This window comes from Carettochelys insculpta, chromosome 20, assembly GCF_033958435.1.
Source record: "Carettochelys insculpta isolate YL-2023 chromosome 20, ASM3395843v1, whole genome shotgun sequence".
Taxonomy (NCBI): domain Eukaryota; kingdom Metazoa; phylum Chordata; order Testudines; family Carettochelyidae; genus Carettochelys; species Carettochelys insculpta.
This window is the reverse complement of record NC_134156.1, coordinates 5,632,357-5,655,154: the sequence shown is the minus strand read 5'-3', so window position 1 is coordinate 5,655,154 and position 22,798 is coordinate 5,632,357. Positions and strand designations below refer to the sequence as shown.

The 22,798-nt window shown below is 48.2% G+C and overlaps 1 protein-coding gene across 6 annotated transcripts in view; it reads right to left on the bottom strand.

Annotated features, from left to right (window-relative positions):
• Positions 1 to 18,492: 18,492 nt before the first annotated feature.
• SEPTIN9 (septin 9) overlaps positions 18,493 to 22,798 on the bottom strand; it is a 198,502-nt gene continuing 194,196 nt past the window's right edge. For all 6 annotated transcript variants that reach the window (XM_075014837.1, XM_075014840.1, XM_075014839.1 and 3 more), the window contains one exon: positions 18,493 to 21,166. In XM_075014837.1, the coding sequence (XP_074870938.1) occupies positions 21,031 to 21,166 (136 nt within the window). In that variant the 3' untranslated portion in view covers positions 18,493 to 21,030. The remainder of the gene's footprint in view (positions 21,167 to 22,798) is intronic.

Below are 22,798 nucleotides of genomic sequence, written 5' to 3'. Positions count from 1 at the left end.
GGTATGGCTTTCTAGCAGATGTTAGATAAGTCACAGGTCTCATTTGTCCCTGTTTCATATAGGGATGTCTTTCCGGAGTTTCCTGATGTTTCTTTCCTCCCAGGCTTGTTCCAGTTCCCGTAGCAATGTGTGCACTGGGGAGCTGAAAGCCACTGAGCCAAACTGTAAACCCTGCATATGGCAGAAACCACTTCAAGCCAGGGATGGAGCAGCACCCCTGAACGCCTAGTTCCAGCACCTCTGTGTCGTGGTGTAAGTACTAGTGAGGTGACATGTATTTGAAGGTGGCAGCCTTAGGGGCTATAAATCAAGGAAAGTTATATTCCACAATCAGAGTCAACATTAGTACTGATTTATTTACAGTATCTCCCATTATGTGTTACGTTATTTCTCCTCCTTTGGGAAGGACAGTTGTCATGGTGTAGAACTCACAGTCAAAGGATAGGGATGTTCAGTTCCCCCTACCAAGGAGGGTCACCGACAAAAGGGAAAGCCAGGTTGAGATTTAAAATCCACCTGGGCTGAACCAAGCCAGGTGTTTTCCCCATGTCCACCTCCTATTGCAACGGCCTTCAACGGGCACATTTAAGAAAATAAGAACAGTTCCAGCAGTGCCCACAGTCTGATGTTTCATAGGGAATGAACAGAACAGGAAGAGTATCAGGTGATCTATCACTTGTTTCAGCTTCCAGCAGTCAGAGGCTAGGGACACCCACAGCACAGCGTTGCATCCCTGACCGTCTTCACTAATAGCTGTTGGAGAAAGAAGGAGCCTGAAGTATGGGCTTGGTATGAGGCCTGAGACCCAACCCAAAGTAAGCATGATCCCATTTGCATTAAAAAAACGCAAATTGTCCCATATTTCCATCTCTCAGGTACCCCAGCTGAACTGATGGGTCCTGCTGCTGGTTTGATCCCTGCTTGACAGCCACCTGCTCAGCCATCCCTCACTCTCACAGACCTTGGGAAGCAGGCCAGTCCTCACCTACACACAGCCCACTAACCTGAAACAACTTCTCACCTGCAACTATACGCCACACCACAGTAACACTAACTCAGGAACCAATCCCTGCAACAAACCTCGGAGCCAATTCTGCCCACATACCTACACCAGTGACACCATCACAGGACCTAGTCACATCAACCGCACTATCAGGGCTCATTCATCTGCATATCTACTAATGTAATATATGCCATCATGTGCCAGCAATGCCCCTCCCCCATACACATTGGACAAACAGTGTCCCCATCTCCACTGCTCTCATATTCTCAGCAGGTTGAATCACTGTCAAATACAACTGTTCTTTTTTTCTGTCCACTCCAAGAGTCCCTCCTGGCAGGGTACAGCCTGCTATGGAGTTTGTGTGGAGGGTGTCTTCTACACATGCAAGGTGTGCCATTAAAGTCAGATACCACATAGCACTTTTTTTTCAGTCAAAATCATATGATTGCATGCAAATTATTTACAAAATGCAAAGGTCGTCATAAATGTCACACAGAGTTACAAAGGGTTTTTCAGGCCTCTCTGTCCAACACTTCCATCCAAGAAATTAGCAGCCCCTGTTCCATGGACTGCAGGATGTCAACTGATGACAGAAGACCCCATGAGTTTACAACTAGCCTCTCTCTTTCATCCTCCACAGCTTTCCCTACCCCATATCCACTACTTCTCTCACCCAAGCCAAGAGATGGGCCTGTGATGTGCAACTTCACTGGTATCTGTTCTGACTTGTCTTCTCTGTAGTGGATCTTTCCCTGATGAGAAGACCTATGCACCCACGCTAAAGGGAAAGCAAGCTGCCGTTGTGGTCAGGTGCACCTTGCACCAAAGGAGACGCATGTCACTCACACTGTGCTCTTTCCCAGAGGCTTAAATTTTGTCCTTTTGTATTTTGTTCTCCCTTCAATAAAAGTGAAAGGGCCCTGAGATGTAAACAGCAGAATGGTTTTTAGGGATGGAAAACCCAACAAGCCCAAATCAAAGCCCCGAATCCGACCTCTCCTTTACTTTGGGTGATTTTCTGAGCTGAGTCTAGGTTTGTCACAGGGGCCTCAGAGTAATCCCACCAGTCCACCCACAGTGCCTCCTGAGGCTGTCCTGGAGAGCAAAAGCAGAGTCTGGCTTCCACAGTGCTGCCACGTGATGCATCCAGTTTTCTAGCAGGGCTTGCTGCTGTCTGGTGAGCTCCCTCAGCAGCTGTTCTTGAGCAGCTGGCTCTGCAGCTGTTCTTGTTGGGCGGCCTGCTTCTGCTGGTGGTCCACCAGCCACTCGAACAGTTTGCCAGGTCCGTCCTGGCAGCTGACCTTGGCTGCCAGCCGCCCATTCTCTATCCGAAAACACCCAACAAACAACAAAAAAGCTCTTCTCTCTTCTTGATTTGTTTTGTTTTGTCTGTCTTCAGGGCCCTCTCCTAGAGTCCCCAGCTGTCCCCCTTTTACCAGGGGAGGGATCAGTTAGTATGTCCACATTCTCCACCATTTGTGGTGGGGCCTGCTGTCCCATGCCTCTTTCAAGAGGTCACGCCCCGTAGTGGCCCTCCTGCAGCCTAGTCACTCAGCCCCAGTGGCCTAATCCTTTGCATTCAGGTCCAGTGAGCCTGTCCCTAGCCCTCTGGCCAGTGTGGGGTGGGCACACCTTGTCGCAGGATGGAAGACCAATGATAAGAAGTGCATTTACAACATAGGAACAGCCATACTGGGTCAGACCAAAGGTCCATCTAGCCCAGTATCCTGTCTGCCGACAGTAGCCAATGCCTGGTGCCCCAGAGGAGGTGAACTGAAGACAATGATCAAGCGATTTGTCTCCTGCCATCCATCTCCCGCCTTCGACAAAAGGCTAGGGCACCATACCTTACCCCTTACTAATAGCCATCTATGGACCTAACCTCCAAATAATTTAACGAGCTCTTTTTTAAACTCTGTTAGAGTCCTGGCCTTCACAGCATCCCCTGGTAAGGAGTTCCATAGGTTGACTGTGCGCTGTGTGAAGAAAAACTTTCTTTTATTAGTTTTGAATCTGCTACCCATTAATTTCATTTGGTGACCTCTAGTTCTTATATTATGGGAACAAGTATATAAAACTTTTCTGTATTCACTTTCTCCACACCATTCATGATTTTATATGCCTCTACCATACCTCTCCTCAGTCTCCTCTTTTCTAGACTGAAAAGTCCCAGTCTCTGTAGCCTGTCCTCATATGGGACCCGTTCCAAACCCTTAATCATTTTAGTTGCCCTTTTTCTGAACCTTTTCTAACGCCGATATATCTTTTTTGAGGTGAGGAGACCACATCTGCATGTAGTACTCAAGATGTGGGCGTACCATAGTTTTATATAGGGGAAGTAAGATATTCTTTGTCTTATTTTCTATCCCTTTTTTAATTATTCCTAACATCCTATTTGCTTTACTGACTGCCAAGGGACAAGGGAATGTCCAAGCCCAGCTGGTGACCACATGGCAGCAAAAGCTTCACTGCCACTATAAAATCATCCATGAGGGGTGCAGGTTGAACATCCAGCCAGCCAGCTTTAAGGATAACTAGAGGTCAGTTTGCATGGCTCTTATTCTGCAAGGAGGCTCTGTCCTTTTGAGAACTACTGTGGGGAGGAGGTTTGAAACAGTTCCTGGACACTTTAGAGCAAAATGTGCTCAGGCAACAAGGCAGAAAATTTTAATTCTAATCAGTTTTTATTTGTAAATAGAACCGATTGCAAATGGATTTGGCATTGTTTTTAAGTGGGAGATTAATCAGGGGTGTATTGAAAAAAATGTTACTTTGCTTAGCATTTGGACACAGGCTTGATGTTGGGTGGGTAATAAACTTTACAGTTCCAATTTCTTTCCTGCGCTGGTTGGCCTCCTATTAAGATATTTAACTTTCCAATTCCTGGGGGACTATAAGGATTGAACGCCATCTGGATATGCTTTCAACGGACCAGTACACCTGAGACCTTGTTACTCTCGGTAATAGGCCAATACCTAGGAAACCAAGATGCTCTGTGCTCACCTTTGCCTTAGGATGGTAATTTTAATTAGAACTGACATTTTCAAACAGCACCTGCCACTCCAAAGGATCCTATGGAGCCCTACAAATCATGCTCAAAACACAGAAATTATCCCACTTTGGGTACGCGTTACCCCGTCTAAGCAGGGTGTGTGCCCAGATCAGGGTGTGTGCCCAGATCACCTTTGCTCAAAGCAGCTATAAACTATGCGCGGCCCCCCATTCTGCTACAGAAGGCATACTGTAGAAGCCTGGCAAGTGTGGCCTTGGCTCCCAAATGCTCACTGGAATGACCTTTTGGTGCTTTTAGAAGATGTCCAGGATCCAGACACAGAAATCCCACCCTCACTTGGGGCAAACAGAATTTGGTTGAGTGAGTGTATAGCACCAGTGTAATGCAGCCCTCCAGGATGTGGTGCCTGATCCAGACAAACAGCACAGCTCTGCACACAGCAGCAGAAAGGAGGGGGGCATTTTGGTCAAGGATTTCTCTCACCTCCCTTGGACTCAAAGAATAATAAACAAATGGCCTCCCATTTGCTCCTTGGGCCTCGGACACACAGAGGTCCTTATGTCTAGGATCTCAGGCTCCCTTAGAGCCAGGGCCCTTCATCACTTGTTCACTAAAGTGAAGAAGAACTGACAGAAATACGACAATTAATTAGGAAGAAAAACATTACAGAATCTAAAGGCACTTTACATGATTTAGCTACAAACTTGCTTGTAATAAGACATCTATTTGGGTTAATCTTTTAGTTGCAAATCTTGGAACTCTTGAACCTGCCTGAGGCTACTGTCAGCCACACTCCATTTAAACACTGCTTATTGGGAAGAAATGCTACTTCTCACTGTACCCTCCAAACCTCTTCAAGTCTTTCATTGCTTTGCCCAAATACACTTGCCTTGAGGATGCAGAGGAATCTCTCCCTGCCTCCCCAGCACCTCTTCTCTCCATTTCACTAAGATCTGTTAAGATGATTTAAACAAGCCGAATCAGACAAGACTATTTCCCATGTGATACAGCCGGGCTCAAAATAGCTTATCCCATAGTTTTACAGGATTTTTTTTTTTTTTTTTTTTTTTTAGTGCTTGCTAGGTTATGTATTCAAATGGTTGTGCTTCAATCACTTGTCACATGCAAGGGATTTGAGGAATCAGGTGCCTTTTCATCTTCCCCATCACCTAATTTCGAACAGGGGTCCCTGCCCTCACCTGAAGGAAGAGTGAGTGACTGCTAGAAAGGTTTTTTGCACTCACTCTGTTTGAAACCTGGCTTTGGGAGTAAGTTCAGTATTGCTGACTCTGGTTTGCTTATTGTTGTCTTGCCAGTGTTTTTATTTTGATAGGAAGTACAACTCTAATGGGTGCTAACCACAATCTATGGCTATGTCTACCCTAGGAAGTTCTGTCAGCAAAACCCTTGGCACTTCCACTTTCCCAAGGCGTTCTGTCAACAGTAAATGCTTCTGATGACAGCATTCTTCCACTCCCCCATGAGGCAGAACACCTCCCTCGATAGAATCTGTCAACAGAAGGCTGGTCTGGACTTTCTGGGGGCCCCTCTGCTGACAGACAGGGCTTCCGGCACACCAGGCAGCCCTGTCTACTGTGCTTCTGGGTGGCTGTTTTGTAAAGAGAGCGGCTGGGCAGTCCATCCTCTCCCTGTTGACAGAGTGGATCACTCTTTTGATCTGCTTGGCAGGCTGGCCATGAACTGTCGACATAAATTTTGTTGGAAGATATCCTCTGACAGAAACTTCTGTCAACAGATCGCTCTAGTGTAGACATAGCATATGAGAGGCCCAGTAAGCAAGTAACTGTTGAATCAGAGTCACTTGTTTCCCACATATTTAGCTCAGAGAGAGAGAGAAAGAAAGAATTGTTGCATCAAAAATTCAGTGCTAGGAGACTATTACAATTACTTGGTTAGAATCAGAGGGTTTGAAGATACCTCAGGAGGTCATCAGATCTAACCCCCTGATCACTCAGAAGTAGGAAGGTGTCCACATGAAGATTAGCTATGTTACCTTAACTCTACTGCCTGGTATGCACTGCAGTTAGGCCTGGTCAAACAACAGAAAACCAGCGGCATGCCATCTGAAAATGGTTTTTCTTATACAACGTTGCAGCTGGACCCTGCCCCATGCATTCCCAACCAAATTTCATCTCCATCATCCTCAGGTGACTCCATTTGTGTATGCCTGACCGCCTTGCTTTACAGCACAGCTTAATGGGAAAAAATGCATTTGTCACAAGCCGTTCTGTTTCCTCGCTAATAACTGTCAGCGAGGTCCCTGCAACACTCCATCTCATTGATGGTGCCTTCCATTTCACACGCCTCAGAGACAGCTTTGAGGGAGGGTTAATGTTGCAGCTACCTTTATCCTTCACCCCCTATACTTTACAGGATGAGGGCTTTGCTCCTTTCATGAGTTGGTATGTGCGAAATAAATTCACCTCCAAGATTCTAGAGTATATCGGGTGATGTTGCGTTAACATCTTCACAAAGAACATTTAATCGGGGGGGTATCTTAAAGAAATGAACGATTCCTTATTCCCCACACAAAGGCAATTTTCTCCTCCTTCAGCTAAATGGAAGGTCCTACCTTCCTTTCTCCTCCCGCACCTGCCCACCCAAATTATCTGTTCAGGTAGCTATAAATAGTAGGAGTCTGTAAAGCTTTAGATCTGCTCCCTTTTGGGAAGATGGTCAGACTCAGCAGAGATGCTAATGCAATCTCCTCAAATGGTTCGCGTAAGACAGTTTCTTGCCTGTCAGGTGAGCCCATTCCGCCTCTTTTGTCTGGGTTTAGAAAAGTGATTTGCAGATGTGTAACTCAATCGTTACAAAACTTTGCCCCATATTTAATAGCACTTAATGACAGACACAGCCCCTCTACCTCTTTTTTTCTTTTAATGTATTGCTCCCTCCCGCGTCGCCTTCCCCTCACACTAGTCAGTCATGTTGAAAAACAAAGCAAAACAAAAAGCACAACAATGAGAAGGGAAAAACTGAAAAGCACTAAAACAATAGTTGAAAAATTTCAATGATCATGTTTTTTTAGAAACATAAAGAAATAAAAACCAATTGTCACAAATGTTTGAATTAAAAAAAGCATTTTTCAGCAAAACACTTTTTATGCCACAAATATCAGCTGACTAATTTTCATTTATACAGCTAAGTTAGCTAATCAAACGCGCCTCCAAAGCCATCCACAGCAGTGTACTTTATAGCACTCTCAAGTACCTCAAAGAGGGTTACAAGGAGGAGGGAGAAAAATTGTTCTCCTTGCCCTCTGAGGATGGGACAAGGAGCAATGGGCTTAAACTGCAGCAAGGGAGGTTTAGATTAGACATTAGGAGAAGCTTCCTAACTGTCAGGGTGGTTAAACACTGGAAAAATTTACCTAGGGAGGTTGTGGAATCTCCAACACTGGAGATTTTTCAAGAGCAGGTTAGACAGATACCTATCAGGGATGGTCTAGACAGTGTTTGGTCCTGCTGAGAGGACAGGGAACTAGACTAGATGACCTCTGAAGTCTCTTCCAGTTCTAGAGTTTTTTGATTCTCTGACTTAGCAAGAAAAACCCTGTTCAAAAGGTGCTGTGTGTAGACAATTAGTGATTTTAAAACATGAATATCAACAAGACTTTTCACTGGACAACCCAAGGCACAGCCACTGTGGTGGCGATATCACCAGGCCAAAGAGCAGTTTTCTGTCTTCTTGTAGTTTGGGTTTTCACAAAACATCATTAAAAATTTTTTTTTCCCCTTCAAGAAAACGTGTATTTTCTTCATTCTCTTCATACTCGTGCAAACAAACATTTTGCAGCATTTCAAAACACATAAATAAATAAATAAATCACCTTCCAAAGAGGCATAGCCTGAAAGCCGAAGGTTTCAGTAAGTTCTAAATGACTGACAACAGGGGGTTGGAATGGCATTGGTTGTGCAACCTTAGCTCTAACAATCCACTCTCACAATAATAATGAGTGTATACATTATTAATGGAAATGTTTATTCTTATGACCAAACACAGCGAGTTAATATTTAATCCAAAATCCACATGAAACCCCAACCTCCCCTGGCTACTTATTTATCTCCTTGTTACCTTGGAAATCTCTGAGCTTTGTAAACTGACCTGAGTCTTAGCTATTAGGGTCTGAACTAAGAACCATACTGACTGTTTTCTGCATAAGTACTGCTTCTTTTGATCCAATAACCACTGTCACTTGGGATAGACAAGGTTTCTTAGATAATCCTGGAGAGCCAATGCTTTGTAACTGTCTTTGCTTTGATACTGAAGGAAAAGCTGGACAGCCCACACATTAAAAAAGCCGAGTTCTCTTTCTTCACAGACTTAATTTCATCTGCAAATTACATATATGGAGACCGATATTGATACAGGAATGCCCCGATCCTGTCAAGGAGAGCTCAGAATCTCCAATGTGTAATTTTACTTTAGGAATAGGATGCGTAATCTCTCCTTTCTTCTTGAGGTGGTAGGAGAAAGGGGGAAAGTCAGTGAAACCATCACCAAGAAATCATTCCATTACATAAACCAATATGAATAAGCTACAAAATGTGGCAGCAACACATAAGGGAACTGACTGTGCTTATCATACCGGAAATACACAGTCACAACAAACGCAACCTTGTAACACACCCGTTGGGGTTCTTTTCCACCCTTCATGTCAGAAGCTGTTTCCCATGGAAGGGCCAGCCCAAGACCACGGAATTCACTTTGCTTTAAAACTACAGTATGGAGTCTTGTCTAGCTGTGTGTTCAGCCTGGGATTCAACTCCTTGTCTGACAAGCGCACCCCCAAGGATGAAAAGCAAAGGGTGAGTTCCTAGCCCATGAGAGCCCAGAGAGAAGAAGCAGTGTGTTGCAAGTCTGGCCAATGGTGGCGTTAGCTTTTGAAACACATGTGTAGTCCTTTTCAGCGCAGTGGCATGGATCGGATAACAACCGGCACCACAGCTTCAGTGGGTGTTTGTGCTCAGACCTTCTGAAAAGTCAAACTCTAGGTTCCAAACTGGGAACCCCAAACCGAACCCAGATGCTGCTTTCACACAGATCGGAGAGCTGGGGCGGCCACACTTACTGGGCCACTGAGTCACATACGACAGTCTTCAGACATTCAAGAGCCAGGAAGCACTTTCTAGGAGCTGGGGCTTGAGGTTTCAGCCCCACTCCTGCTGAAGACCCTAGGCCTAGCAGGGTCCCCCAACCTGGATAGAAGCCTTGAGACAAACATTCCCCGGGGGACGAAAGTCCTTACCACCCAACGCCACCACAAGGCAGGTCCCTGGCTTCCCCACTCCCTTCGGTAAAGGGAGAATGGTGGCACATGGAGAGCTCCACGAGCCACAGTTTGAAGGTAAAAGAACTGTCTCTGGCTCTTGAGCCACAGTTTGGCCACCCCGCCTATAAAGCCAGCCACTGGCCATGCAGAGCTTTAAAAGCAGCTAGCCTGGGGGACAGGAAGGCCATTTTGTTGGGGCAGATGAGTTAGAAGCTTTTAGTAGAATCCCACAAACTTAGGGAAGACTAATCAAGTGATCACACCTGGGGATATGGTTACTGTCAGGCATCAGCTGCCTCATTTGGGAAGCTTTTGTCATCCCCCCGGGTGTCCCAGCTCTGGGGTGGCTTTCCCGGGGGGGGGGGGGGGGGGGGGGGGGGGGGGGGGAGAGCTAGCAGCATAGACCAGCCACTGGTATTTTTTATTTTTATTCCCACCGCACCCCATCCCACCCGGTCTCAACACCATGGGGACAAAAACCATTGGCAGCTGGTCTACCCCAGCGAATTTCACCAGAACCTCAGCGTGGATGAGACTTTACCAGCACCCTCTTGCCCTATCCATTACACTCAGCCTTGGATCACAGAACATGGTTTTGGTGTCCATTGCAGCAGAGTTATAATCTGCCCCACGGTGCACATGAGCTGGGGAGAAAGAAACCTCCAAAGGCAAGGTCCCTCAACCACGGACGATGGCCAGTGTAATGGCACAGCCTGCCCTTAGCACTCAACTGCCATGCAGCATGGTCCCCACTCCCAGGGGAGCCCACAGCCATACTGGGCCCCCTGGGCTAGGTGGAGGGGCAAGTCCATGCTCCTGGAAAGGGCAGGACCAAGAGCAGCCAGCCCCCAGTGCTGCCCCCCACCCCCAACCCCAAGCACTGCCTGGAGTGTGCCACAGGGTGTCCTGCAGTAGCGTAAAGGGCTCTGGGCACCACCACTGCCACAGCAGCAACCAGAGCCCTGGGGCTCTTTGAATCATTGGCCTCCAAGGCAACTGCCCTCTTTGTCCCCTCACCACCCCTTCCCTGCCATTGATGGGCCTGCCCATTCCCCTCCATGGCAGGGGTGACAGTGTTCCCCTTCCTGGTGTCTCAGATCTAAGACATCCCATTGGTGGCACCTGCTGTCTCCAGAGAAGATTTACTTCATTCTGAAATATGAATGAATGCGACAGTGGTGTCAGATGGCAGAACAATGAGTAATGGTCTGAAGCTGAAGAGGGAGAGGTGTAGGTTAGAGATTAGGAAAAACTACTTCACCAGGCGGGTGGTGAAGCATTGGAATGTGTTGCCTAGAGAGGTGGTGGATTCGCCATCCCTTGAGGTTTTTAAGTCCCAGCTGGACAAGGTCCTGGCTGGGATGACTTAGTAGGGGTTGATCCTGCCTGAAGCAGGGGGCTGGACTAGATGACCTCCTGAGGTCCCTTCCAGCCCTGTGATTCTGTGAAACAGGTCCCCAATGAAGTTGTTAATCAGAGCGAGAGAGAGATGGAAGAGTACAACCAAGTTTATTGTGAGCTGTGGATGAGTGGTAAGTCTAACTGCTGCTGCCTTGGATAGCAATCAGCAGCAGCAGGAGGGGAAAAGGGAGAGCAGCACTGAGGGTTAATGCTGCTGGTGGCGATGATTACTCTCAAAGTAATTAGTTTTTAAATCAAGCAGACATTTCAGAAACTACTCACCCTGAGCAGCTTGAATTATTTATACACCCCTCTATTCGTATTATTTATAGTCACCTTCTTTGGCAAGGGAGATGCTCTCTGGGGTGGGCCACCCAGCCTGGACAGAAACCCAGCTCTGGCTTGGCCTGGCTGAGCACACTTCTTCATAGGAGCCAGTCATTTTAACAGACACCAGGCGAGAAACCCCAGCGGCCCAGTCTCGCTTGTGCTGGTTTCTCCAGTGGCAGAACAAATGGAAGTGAAAGTTCCCGCCCAGGTCACTAGCTTACACAAAGTCCTTTTCAGCTCGGTATTTAACGTATCCCTCCTCTTTGTTTCCCTCATTCGTTAAAGTCAAGTTATCCACATCCCGTCCCCTGTGGTCCCAGTGCAGCGCTGTTAGGCCAACGTCCTTAAGGCACTGCTGAGTTTTCAGGGAACGTTTAATCCCATTGGACAGTATCTCTTGAGAACAAGAGACACTCATTTTCACTTTGCACAGGCTATTATGGATTGCCAGGTAACTGGCCCTGCCTCTTTGTTACCCTTCAAGCAGCCGACAGAGGAGAGAAAGGGAGAGGGCGTGGGCAGGAGGCTTAGTGGAGTTAGTATATAAGGAATCAGGACTCCTGTGTTCCACATGCACCTCTGCCAGCGACTCATGAAATGATTTTGGTCAAATCACTTAACCACCTGTGAAAGAGGGATTAGCCCACATTTGTAAAGCGATGAGAGCTTGGGCTAGAAAGTGCTGTGTAGGTGGAAAGCATTTTACTGCTCTGGCAACCATCAGCTCAAGGGGTAAAGTGGCTTTTAGGGCACCCAGGAGGGATGCATTCCTTGCCTGTCCTGCGAGCATGAAATCCTCATCCCAGCTTCTGATGATCTGCCAGCTACTCTCCCAGAAGTGGGGTCTCCTGTTAAACTGTGACTCAGCTCCTGGCTTTGGGCCAGGAATTCATGATTTGGCCTTGTGTACACAAGACCTGCTTCATTCACGACTCAAAAGCAGCAACCTCCAAGGCCACGCTTAGCAGCTATTGAATGGGGCACAGCAATACTAAATCAGTTTCGGACAAAAAGCGGATGCCTCTTGCATCGGCAGGGAGAAGGATGACCAAGCTAAAGGGAAAGGGCATGGCAAAACAGGCAGCTTTTCAACCGCTGAAAAATACTGTAGCCATTTGAATCTGCAGGAGAAACACAGAAAGGCAAAAATGTAATTAGACCCCTGGGGAACTGCCACACTAGGGCTCCTGTGTTTGCTTTTATAAGGAAGTACTAGGGAATTTTTCATGCCCAAATCCTATTCAGAAGCTGCTCTTCATCTCAGCAGGAAACTCTTCACCTTTTTCCAAAATGTACACAGGTTTCTAACACACAATTACTGCTTCCTTCACATGGGAGACGTACAGACCTGGAGAAATTATTAAACACGCCCAGCTCTCTGCCTCAGGTTCCTCACGAGCCTGGAGAGTTTTGGGGAGGTCTGCAGTTCCTCTCCTGCAGCTCACAACTTTAAGAATCATAGAGTCTCTCTAACCTCAGTGGTCAGAGCCCAAGCTTCCTGCACCTTGTTTTGCTGGTCTTTCGCTTGTTTATCTCTCACAACCTGCAGCTGATTTCTTTGTTTTGCTCCTGGGAATCTTCCAAGATGCACTTCTCCAGACTTCTGCAGATAAACTTGGTCAAATTGTAACAGAGAGGGAGCCATGCTAGTCTATATACTATCAAAACAAAAAAGCAGTCAAGTAGCACTTTAAAGACTAACAAAATAATTTGTTAGGTAACAAAATAATTTATTAGGTGAGCTTTCGTGCTCACCTAACAAATTATTTTGTTAGTCTTTAAAGTGCTACTTTTTTGGTTTGGTCAAATGGGTTTCTCTAAGCTTGAGCCAGTCCTTTCCCCCAAGGTGTTTCCACCTGAATAGATGACTACTAACATCCTAATGACCCACCAGCCTACATGGTCAGGAGGGACATGTTATAACCCTCAGGGCAGGTGACAAATTCCACATCCATTCCATAATACAACACTTTCAGAATAAGTTTATAGCACCAGCCAGAATGAGTTATAGATAGATAAATTCTTTAGGTCATCACAGGGCACACGGAACATTTTTTCAACAAGCAGTCATTTAGTGACATCCACCCTTAAAGTCCTGCTTATCAATATGCAATCAGTGCGATCTTACCCAAACACCAGTGCTTGATATGGAAGCTTGGAAGGCTTAAATTTTTCCCCCATCAATAAATGTGATAAATATAGATTTCACTGGACACACCCAAATTAATTAAAATTATTTTCACCAATAACAATGGAAATTCGCTGGAGGCCAGAGGAAGAAAAATGCTGCTTGAGAACTTATTAGTTTGATTTAAGGCTATTTACTTAACAATATTAACAAGTTGTGTTTTAACAATTATAAAGCTTTAATTTTTTGAATTTCAATATCACCTGCTCTTAAATTATCACTGTCTGACCTTTCCCTGTGTCCCACAAACTATGGACATTTAAATCCATTTTAAAACATAAAAAAATGCTCACTCCATAATTTCACATAACTCTAACCAAAAGTTAGCATGGAAAAAATAAAACAGATCTTGAAAACAAACATCAATATCTGGCAAATTATATAAAAAAAACCACCAAACAAACAAAGGCTGACAAACCTTCTGATATTACATGGGCCTGCAAAATTAGCTCATTCGTTGTCCTGGATGTTAGAAGTATAAGGATATAGGGTAACCAGATACTAACTGGGACACCCTTACTGGGAAAAGCAAACAAATGAGCAGATTGTACCTTGAGACTTTTAACTTCGTAAATGGAGACTCTGCATCTGTGTGCTTAAATTCAGAGGCTGCCATCTGAGGCTATGTCTACAGGACAGCCTAAACTCAAAATTGGCTATTTTGACATGTGTAAACACCACCACATGTCGACTTAAAGTGCTACTTCAACGCATCCCTGTAGCCCTCCTGCAATGACATTCACAGGTATGTCGAACCAGCACACCTGTTATTTCGAAAATATTTAGCAATGACGGGCATGTTGCATAGACGCCAGGTAGCTATTTTGGGATACTGCAGTACCCTGAGATAGCTCCTACTGAGGAAAGACAGCCTGATAGAAGACATGTCCAGAATCCAGCACAAGAATCAATTGTTAACCAGGAATAATATCAGACTATCTTAAATACTGCTAGTGCCCCTTACCCACTACCGCTGCATCCAACCCCCTTGTGAGCATTCACATATTTGTCCTCACAACACCTTTGTAAGAAAGACAAAGGCTGTTGCCCCATTTCACAGCTGGGTAATTAGGATGGGAAGATACTAAGTGGCTTTCCAAGACAACAGGAAGCCCTGTGGCACCTTATAGACTAACATATTTTGGAGCTTTCATTTCAGCAAGGTGGAAATGGCCCAGTATCAAATGGGGAGAGAAATCTCTGAGCTGCAATTTATTTGCAAATTTGACTCCATTAACCATGAATTAAACTGAGACTGGGGGTGGCTTGCAGTTTACAAACACAGTTTCTCTGCTCTGGGTGCTAGTACCTCCCCATTAGACTCTGACAAAGGCTCACATCCCCCGGCTGATCTGACTTGTTTTTTTAACTCTTTTGATAAGTATACTGGGCCATTTCCACCTTGCTGAATAAACCTTGTCAGCTCTGGCCCTCCCTCTTACTGGGACCCCACTCTTTAAATACCTCTCTGAACCCACCCACCCCCCACTCATGAATCTGATGAAGCAGGTCTTTGCCCACGAAAGCTTATGCTCCAAAATATCTGTCAGTCTATAAGGTGCCACAAGACTTGTTGTTTCCCAAGAGAGGAAGTAATGGAGTTGAGAAAAATCAATCCCGGATCTCTGGAGTTTAAGGTTATTGCTCTAACCATTAGAGCAACCTTCCCCTGGTAGGGTAAATCTTGGGTTGCATTAAAGGATCATTTTACTGTGATTTTTCTAACATGGGGGGGGGGCGTCACTCAAGCAAAGCCTGAAATAACTGTTGTATGTTGGTTTCCTGTAATAGAGCACAGCCCCTTTGGAGAATACACTGGAGAATACCTCCCTCTATTGAGCCCTTTCAGAAGTGCCATCAGCTACTTCCATGGAGCCCAGGAGGGGAACAAGTCTCAGAGGGGTAGTGGCCATGTTAGTCTGTATCCACAAAAACAAGGTGCTACAGGACTTCTCATTTTTTCAGGATGGGAAGTTTTAGTCTCATTCTTCTTTCTGTTTGCAACTGGCTCATTCTAAAGTAAACAGCCATTAAAATAAATTGAAACCAGAGGGAGGTAATCAGCCTAAACCTTAACCGCTAAAAGGGGGATTGCTCTGCTCCCCAGCCAGGAGAGGAAGGGAATCTTCTCACTCTGCAGGAGGGGAAGAGTCCTTCTCCTGCTAGGACACCTAGCCACCAACTCTTGCTTATTTTAACCTGTGAATACTTGGCCTCTTCCATCTCAAGAGCAGCAGGAGGAGAAAAAGGCCCTTAGGGCTTGGTGCAGCCAGCAAAGAACAAGGAGTCAAGTGACTCCAGCCAACCCCCCGCCTCAGGGAAACCTGTTCACAGATTTTTTTTTTTTTTAATCCACAGGGAGTACCTCTCACTGCTGGCTGAGCCTCTGGAAGAGTCCTGCAGCATGTGCGTGTGTCTTCAGCCCTTTCCTCAGGGCTCTCAGCCAGAACTTTCCTACCTCAGCCCCAGCACTGGGGGGGCCAGTCTGGTTGCCATGGTTCTGTAATTGAACCCACCTGGTCCACCTTCTGTTTCTCCCTGGGCTGGCTTTAACTCCTTCCTGGCCAGTAAGGGGCGTGACAAGCCTTTCGCAGACCCAGCCAGGTCAATCAAATCCAAATTTCTTCCCCTTTGGAGGACCCAGTCTCCAAACTAGTCGTCCTGGTTCCTCTTTCTCAGATTACCATGGCGCTACGTTTCAGTTTGAAAAATAGAGAGAGAGAGAGAGGGAGAGCTATACTTACCTCATAAAGCTGGAAGAGACCTCAAGAGGTCACAGAGCCTCCCCTGCACCCACAGCAGGACCTATCACCATCCTTGACAGATTTAAAAAAAAAAAACAAAAAAACCTAATGAACATCTTTGCCCTACAAGCATTGAGCTCACAACCTTCAGGCTACAAACCTAATGTTCTAGCCACTGAGCTAACCCTCCCCTCTTCCCATAGAGTCCTGGGCCAAGGCAGCTGAAGCCTCATGACTGGCCGCACTCCCAAGGTTTTCACTATCCAGGGTCAAAAATCATGGAACAAGAAGTTGAGAGAGTCTACAAAGGACTGACTTAGCTCCTCATCCTGGTGGGTGTGAAGGTGCAAAGTGGCTGGGCTGGGGAGAATGCTGCACCCTTCAGAGAACACACTGACAGCTCTGTACTTTTCAGAAATAAAAGTCTAGGGGAGAGTGCAACGTCTTGGGTGAGCAATATTGTATTGTCAGTCCAGTGCAGCAAGCAGCACAGAATGTACGCAACAGGTCAGAGCCTCTGGCTTTATTGCCTTCATGACAAGCATCTTTCCATGGCATCCCAACATCTGGAAGCCACTCCCTGTGCCAGCCCTGTGAGGTACCCTTTAACCCAGGACTGCTCCTTAGCTGAGTTGAAGCACTCTGTCCCCTTTTCTCAGAAGAGGAATATTGTCCAGCCCCAGCTGTTTCCCAGCATCCCTCTCCATCATGCTCCGGGACATTTGCTGATACAGCAGAACTAGTGGCCTAGTTTTGTGCACTCATTGGGCTGGGAGGTAGAGCCACTGCAAATACATCTCGAAGCAAAAGCTCTACAGAAGCCCTTTCGCATAAGAACTTCAGGTCGAGTGCCGGACAGCCATTGCAATTCACTAAACCAGTGTGTGGCTCTGTGCAGACGGTGTCCCAACAGGAGAATCTCATTTGCCAGACGGGAACAAGGGGCCTAGATTTAGCTGCACGCATTGACTTTTGAAGAAATGGGAGGAACTTAAGAGTCTGACTGTGTATGGGAGTTGCTAGACAGAAATATTTCACAGCGGTAGGATGTGCACTCATCCGACCAAAAGCAGGAGCTGTTTGCAGTGGAGGCAGCAGCAGAAGTCTGAGAGCTCTAGATTAGGTCTGCGTTCCATCTACCAGGGACACTACTCAGCTGAGCAGCTCCTAGTCTGCCATGCGTTTATTTGCACATCATCCTGTGAGGCAGGGAACTGCTGTGATGCTCTTTGTGGCTGGGGAGAGGCTAAGGGCCTGCTCCACAGCCCACGCAAAAGCTGTGCCACAGCTTGGACTTAAACTTAGGGCTTCCCATCCCATGGGAGTGTTCTAGCCAGCAGCCCCTCCTTCCGTTCCTGCCTTATCCTGCCCTCATGTTGACCCACAGTGTGCTTTAAGGCACATTACAGAGCTCATCTGAAAACACAAGCCTCAGGAAGTCAGACACCTACACACAGGCACCAGCTCCAGGGGTACTCAGCATCACCAGCTGCCATGTGCATCAACTCCTCTTCCCTGCCACCATCAGTGAGGTGCTGAGGGTTGCGAGGTGAGATGAAGATACAGGGTGGGGCAGGGATGGGAAAACAGGGGGGTAGCAGGTTGGAGTCTGGGGCAGAGCAGCACTCGGGCACCCCCTTGCCCCCAGGAACTCAGCTCCTCTACATGTGGGATTTGTTTGCCTAAAACCCCCTGTAAGCTCAGTGATGTAGAATCTCCACCTGTAAACTGGGGGTGATGCAAGAAGGCTAAATGCTCAGACACTCAGATGGGTGAACTAAAGCGTCTGACATTAAACAAAGCTATTGCAAACAGGCATCATGGAAACTTCCTGGAACGAGGATTAACAGTGGGACTCGGTACCAGCCAACAAAACAGGGTCCCACTGGTAGAGAGAGGCCCCTGACCTCAATTCCTCCCATCTGTGCTGCCCTCATTCCACAAGGGCTCCTGTACCTCCTCCCACAACCAAAGTTTTTAAATGGAGATACAGATCTCATAGAGCTGGAGGGAACCTGGGGAGGTCTTTGAGTCCTGTCCCCTGCCCTCTTGGCAGGACCAAGCACCATCCTTTGTTTTGTTTTGTTTTTTTCCTTTTAAATCTATTTGCCCCAGAACCTTAAATGGCCCCTTCGAGGAGGAGTTTACAACCCTGGGGTTAGCCGGCCAATGCTCAAACCACTGAGCTATCCGTCCCCTCCACTGAACGTTTTCTAGGAACTGGCTGCTCCCTGCCAGGTGGCAAAATATTAGACCGTAAGAACAGCCCACCTGGGTCAGACCAAAAGGCCATCTGGCCCAGTGTCCTGTCTTCTGGCAGAGGCCAATGCTTAATGCCCCAGAGGGAGTGAACAGAACAGGTGATTGCAAAAATGATCCCTCTCCTGACATCCCCTAGCATAACACCCTGCAGCCCAGGGTGTGCCCTCAGAAGAGATACTTTTACACAATGAAAGATATGTGAGCTGATCGGCCCTCCTTGGTCCTGAAAAACACACACACACACACACACACGAATTTTCAGATAAGCCTCTTTCCATTTGCATTTTAAACATTTATTTTGGGAAAACATATTAAACACTATTATTTATACAAAAGAGGACTAAATTTGACATAATGCATGTAACACCCAAAAGGCCGTATTTAAGAGAGCTGGATGAATTTGTAATTTTTTTAAACGTTTTTCCCCAAAAAAATTAGATTAGAAAGAAGAAAGCGGCATGTCTTGCTTGGCCCAGCTTGAGATACTGTCTATGAAAGGAGCTTAAGATGGTGATATTTGCAGCAATGCATCAGGCAAAAAAGGCTTTCTACCCTCCCCCATAATAGTCTTTCCAACACCTGAAATACAGACCTTTTCAGTTAATACACAATATTTTGTTTTTGCTAAAATATAGCAAGTCAACACGTAAATAATTCATTTTCCTCAACTTAACACAGCTCAGTAAAAATTCCTACATTGTTTTTCCAGAAGAGGGTGAAACAGAGTTAAAGGCCTGGATTTTACTGCAATGCCAACATACCGGCACATACACATTCGTGTGACCCGTAACTCACCATTAAATGGGACAAATTGGAAGATGCTATTTCCCTCTGCTACTGTGCAGAATTGGGCCCTGCTTGGCACAACAGGCCTGCAAGGGGTTCCTGTTAGCGGCCTGGCATGGATAGTAAGACAGCTGGAAATGGCATGGAGGGATGCAGCCCTGAGCAGCCTCTATGGCTGGGTCTGTGACAAGTGGTGTGTGGGGAGCAGCAGTCTGAGATACTCCACTGATGCAGAGGAGCACCCGGGCCTCTGAATCCAGACAAGAGCACATCTCTCTTGAAAACCTGCTCACCTCCCGTAGGTCTCGTCCCTAAGCAAGCTCAGGTGAGCTCTGCAGGTGACTCTGAGAGGCTGGAGTCAGGACACCTTTGCCACCTGGTGGGAGCACCAAGCGGAGACAACCTGGGCACAGTCTCAGGCTTCCACAGGGCCGGGAAAGTGGTGGTGGGCAGGCACCGGCCTCACGCTTGGGGCTGGGACGTTAGTTGGGAGAGGCAGTGCGGCAGGTCTCTGCTCCAAGACTCACTCGCACATGTGTGGTTTTGTCCCCACTGGCCTGGCCCATGGCATGGAGTTTCATTAAGCACACGTGGCGTCTATGGGAGCGGATCTAAGTCAACAGACCATACTGGAGATGAAGGACACGCTACTGCAAAGCTTGTTCGAGATACAGCTTAGCCTCCCTTACAGCTGAAGGTTTCTAACATGCATGGGGCATGCAGGGCTCAGCTTGTGAGTGTGCGCGCACAGTTCTCTAGAGGAAGCATTAGCCAGATTAAGGAACTGGCTGGGTACATATAAATTGCTCAGGTAAAGGAATAAATCAAATTGATCCAACTGCCTCCTGTGGCTCATTTAAAATCTAATATAAAACACACGTCGCACAGTACAATGAACTCCAGCCTCCTGCCCACGCTTTGCAGAGATGGTTCTGTTCTCAGCCTTCAGCAGACACTGAAAATAAATACACAAGTTTTCCCAGGAAACCAGCCAGAGGTACGGTTCAAGCCCGGAGAGAGGGGAGTTGCTGGGAAGGGGAATTTCTGAAGAGTCAGCTGGACGGACGTTAGGCAGGGAGCACAGCCAGACTAGCTATTGCATGGGAGCAAAATTCAAAGGCACTTCTCAGAGCGGGCCGGGATTTAGGGATCTGTCAACCACCCCCTTGGCATTCCTGGCTTATTGCATCTATTCAGGTGGCAGGGACTGGGACAAGTAGCTTGGCTAGGCACAGGGCCGGGAGCAGAGCAAGGAGCAGGCCACAACCCTTACCCTTGTGACCCCCTTCCCTATCCATCCACATCCCCCCGCCTGGCTCTAGAAGGCCAGAGTTACTTAGGGAATCGCCTCACCTTCAATGGATGGAGGAGAAAATAAAAGATCCCCTTGACGCTGGGCAAAGCCAGCTGGTCCCCCCAGTCCTTACAGCATGGCAGCAAGGAGGGCAGGCTGCCCCCCGTCCCCCTCCACGGCGCCATTTCACAAAATCAGATTCAGGTCACAATCAGCTCCTGTGCGCAGGAGACGAGAAACCCACCCCTAGCCCATGGCTTCGATTGCGTTACAAAGCAACCCCAGGGCCGGCTGCAGCGCCTGGGGAAGCCAGCTGGAGTCACCCCAGGGATTCCGGTGGGAGCTGGAGCAGGCCTTGGCGCGGAGGGGACTCTCCTGCCTACCCAGGGGCTACGCTTTGGGCGAGCATTAGAGAATAAATAGAGACGGGCTTGGGGAAGTCGCCTCCTCCCCTCCCCGCCAACCTGTCCAGCCCCCTAGATGCCCTCGCTAAGCCCAAGGGGAGCTGAGAACAGAAGCCCTGCGCCACGAGGGAGGCAGCCCCAGGACGGGCAGTCACCACGCTCTTCACGACAGGCATGGCATCAGGTTATTTGGTCAGTTAACATGGGAGAGGGGCGGTGGCAGTGGCAGAAGAAGAATATAAAAATAAAGGTGGGAGGGGAAGAAAGGAGCGCGCGAGTGCACTGGGTCCTGGCGTCTGAGCGAGACTGTTACATCTCATTGGCCGCCAGGTCCTGGTCGGCCACGCCATTGGAGAGCGCGCTCCGGCCCTCGTTCAGCCGCTTCACTCTGTAGGCTTCAAAGTGGATGTTGCTGGTGATGTCCTTGATGTTCTGCATGTGTGTCCTGAAGGGAGCAGAGAAGCCAGTTCAATGAGATCTCTGCGCATCCATGTGTTGCCCTGCAGTGGGGCTTCCACAGCGGCAGAGTCTGCCACCCCCTCTCCCACAGTGAGTCCCCACAACACCAAGCTCTCCAGCCCTCGGGCTCTTAAAGGGCCTTGGAAACATGACCCAGGGTACCTGATGCAGTGGGAACAATTGCCCTGAGAGAGACCAAACGCCCTCTTGCATTCCAAGTGGCTCAACGGGGAGCCCACGAACACGGGTGATCCCTCGGCAGGGAGCCCGGCCCAAGGAGACCACAGGCTCCTATTCTGCCCCTGCAAGGAGGCAGCGCATCCCCCGTGGGCAGCGCAGACAGGCCTTGGAAGAGTCCTGCCTGGTTCACCCCTTCCGTCTGTGTCTGCGTCTGCCCCTGCCAGCCAGGAGGCATGGTAGCTGAGTGGTGGAGGCTCTGAAGGACAACCCTGAAGGATGGGGATTCAAGTCTTGCTCAAACTCAGGCAAAAGACAGAGCCAGCCCACCAGGCCCCAAAATGGGCACCCATCAGCTTAAGACCATTGAAGGGTCCCCTTGCCTCCGGGTGCTGGGACCTAGAAAACAGACATGCCTCATCTGCTTTGGCCTGCGGAGCCCACTGGCTCAGGGAAACATTAATAACCTGACACCGGAGGGACCAAGAGCAGTTTGGCCTCCGGTTCCCCGCTGGGGGAGCCAGGTGGTAGCTCAGAGCCTCCATCAGCACCAGCCCCCTCCTCACACCTCCAGTCTCTGCTGCCTCTCTCGATTCCCTGCTGTTCCGTGGGCACTGACAGGTGACCCTGTGCAATGGCAAGAGAGGGCTTGGCCAGGGGATTACTGTTGGAGGAAGGCTCCAGGCAGGGGAGGTATTGAGCCCTGGACACTATCTGCCGGGGGAGGCAGGCATGTAGCTCGGCTGACTGCCTAGACGGGCGTAGGGGGAGTGGTGGAATTCACTCAGCTAAAGAGGGAAGCAGCCTACAGGGCCTGGCGACCACAGATTTCCCCAGCTCTGAGCTCTCTACATGGTGCTCAGTACCCAGCTTCACTGCCTGTGCAGAAAGCTTCCTTATGCACATCTCTGTGTCAACGCATCCCCCTCTCAGCTCGCCGCCCTCCCTTCAGTCTGTGACGCACTTCTGAGAGCAGCATGACTCCCCCCCAAGCAGCAGATTGGGCCTCTCAAAGCCAGCCTGCAGGTCAGCTGCCTGTCAGACAGGAGCTGAGCAAACGGCCCCTGGGCTCCAGAGTAATGTCTCTGACAGTGATGAGTGCCAGGGCTTCAGAGACAGCCTGGACTTCATGTATCATGAAGAGAAGGTCCCCCGCAGGCCCAGCCGACTATCACCTGAAGCACGAGGCCTCCTATTGCTTTACCCTCGCTGGTGCGACTGCAAGGACAAGTCGTATTCATGCAGGAAGTTGTAAGCCCGGTGGTGGTTTCAATTCAGAAGGGTTTAAATGGCCTTTACAGCATCACCTTTGCTGCTGCAGGGAACCTCACCTGAGATTCCACTCACTATTACGAGCCACGTGCTACAGCAGCCAACCAGGGGGCACCACGGTGTATTGCGGCAAGGAGCAACCGGCAGAAGACACCGGGCCTGAAGCCAT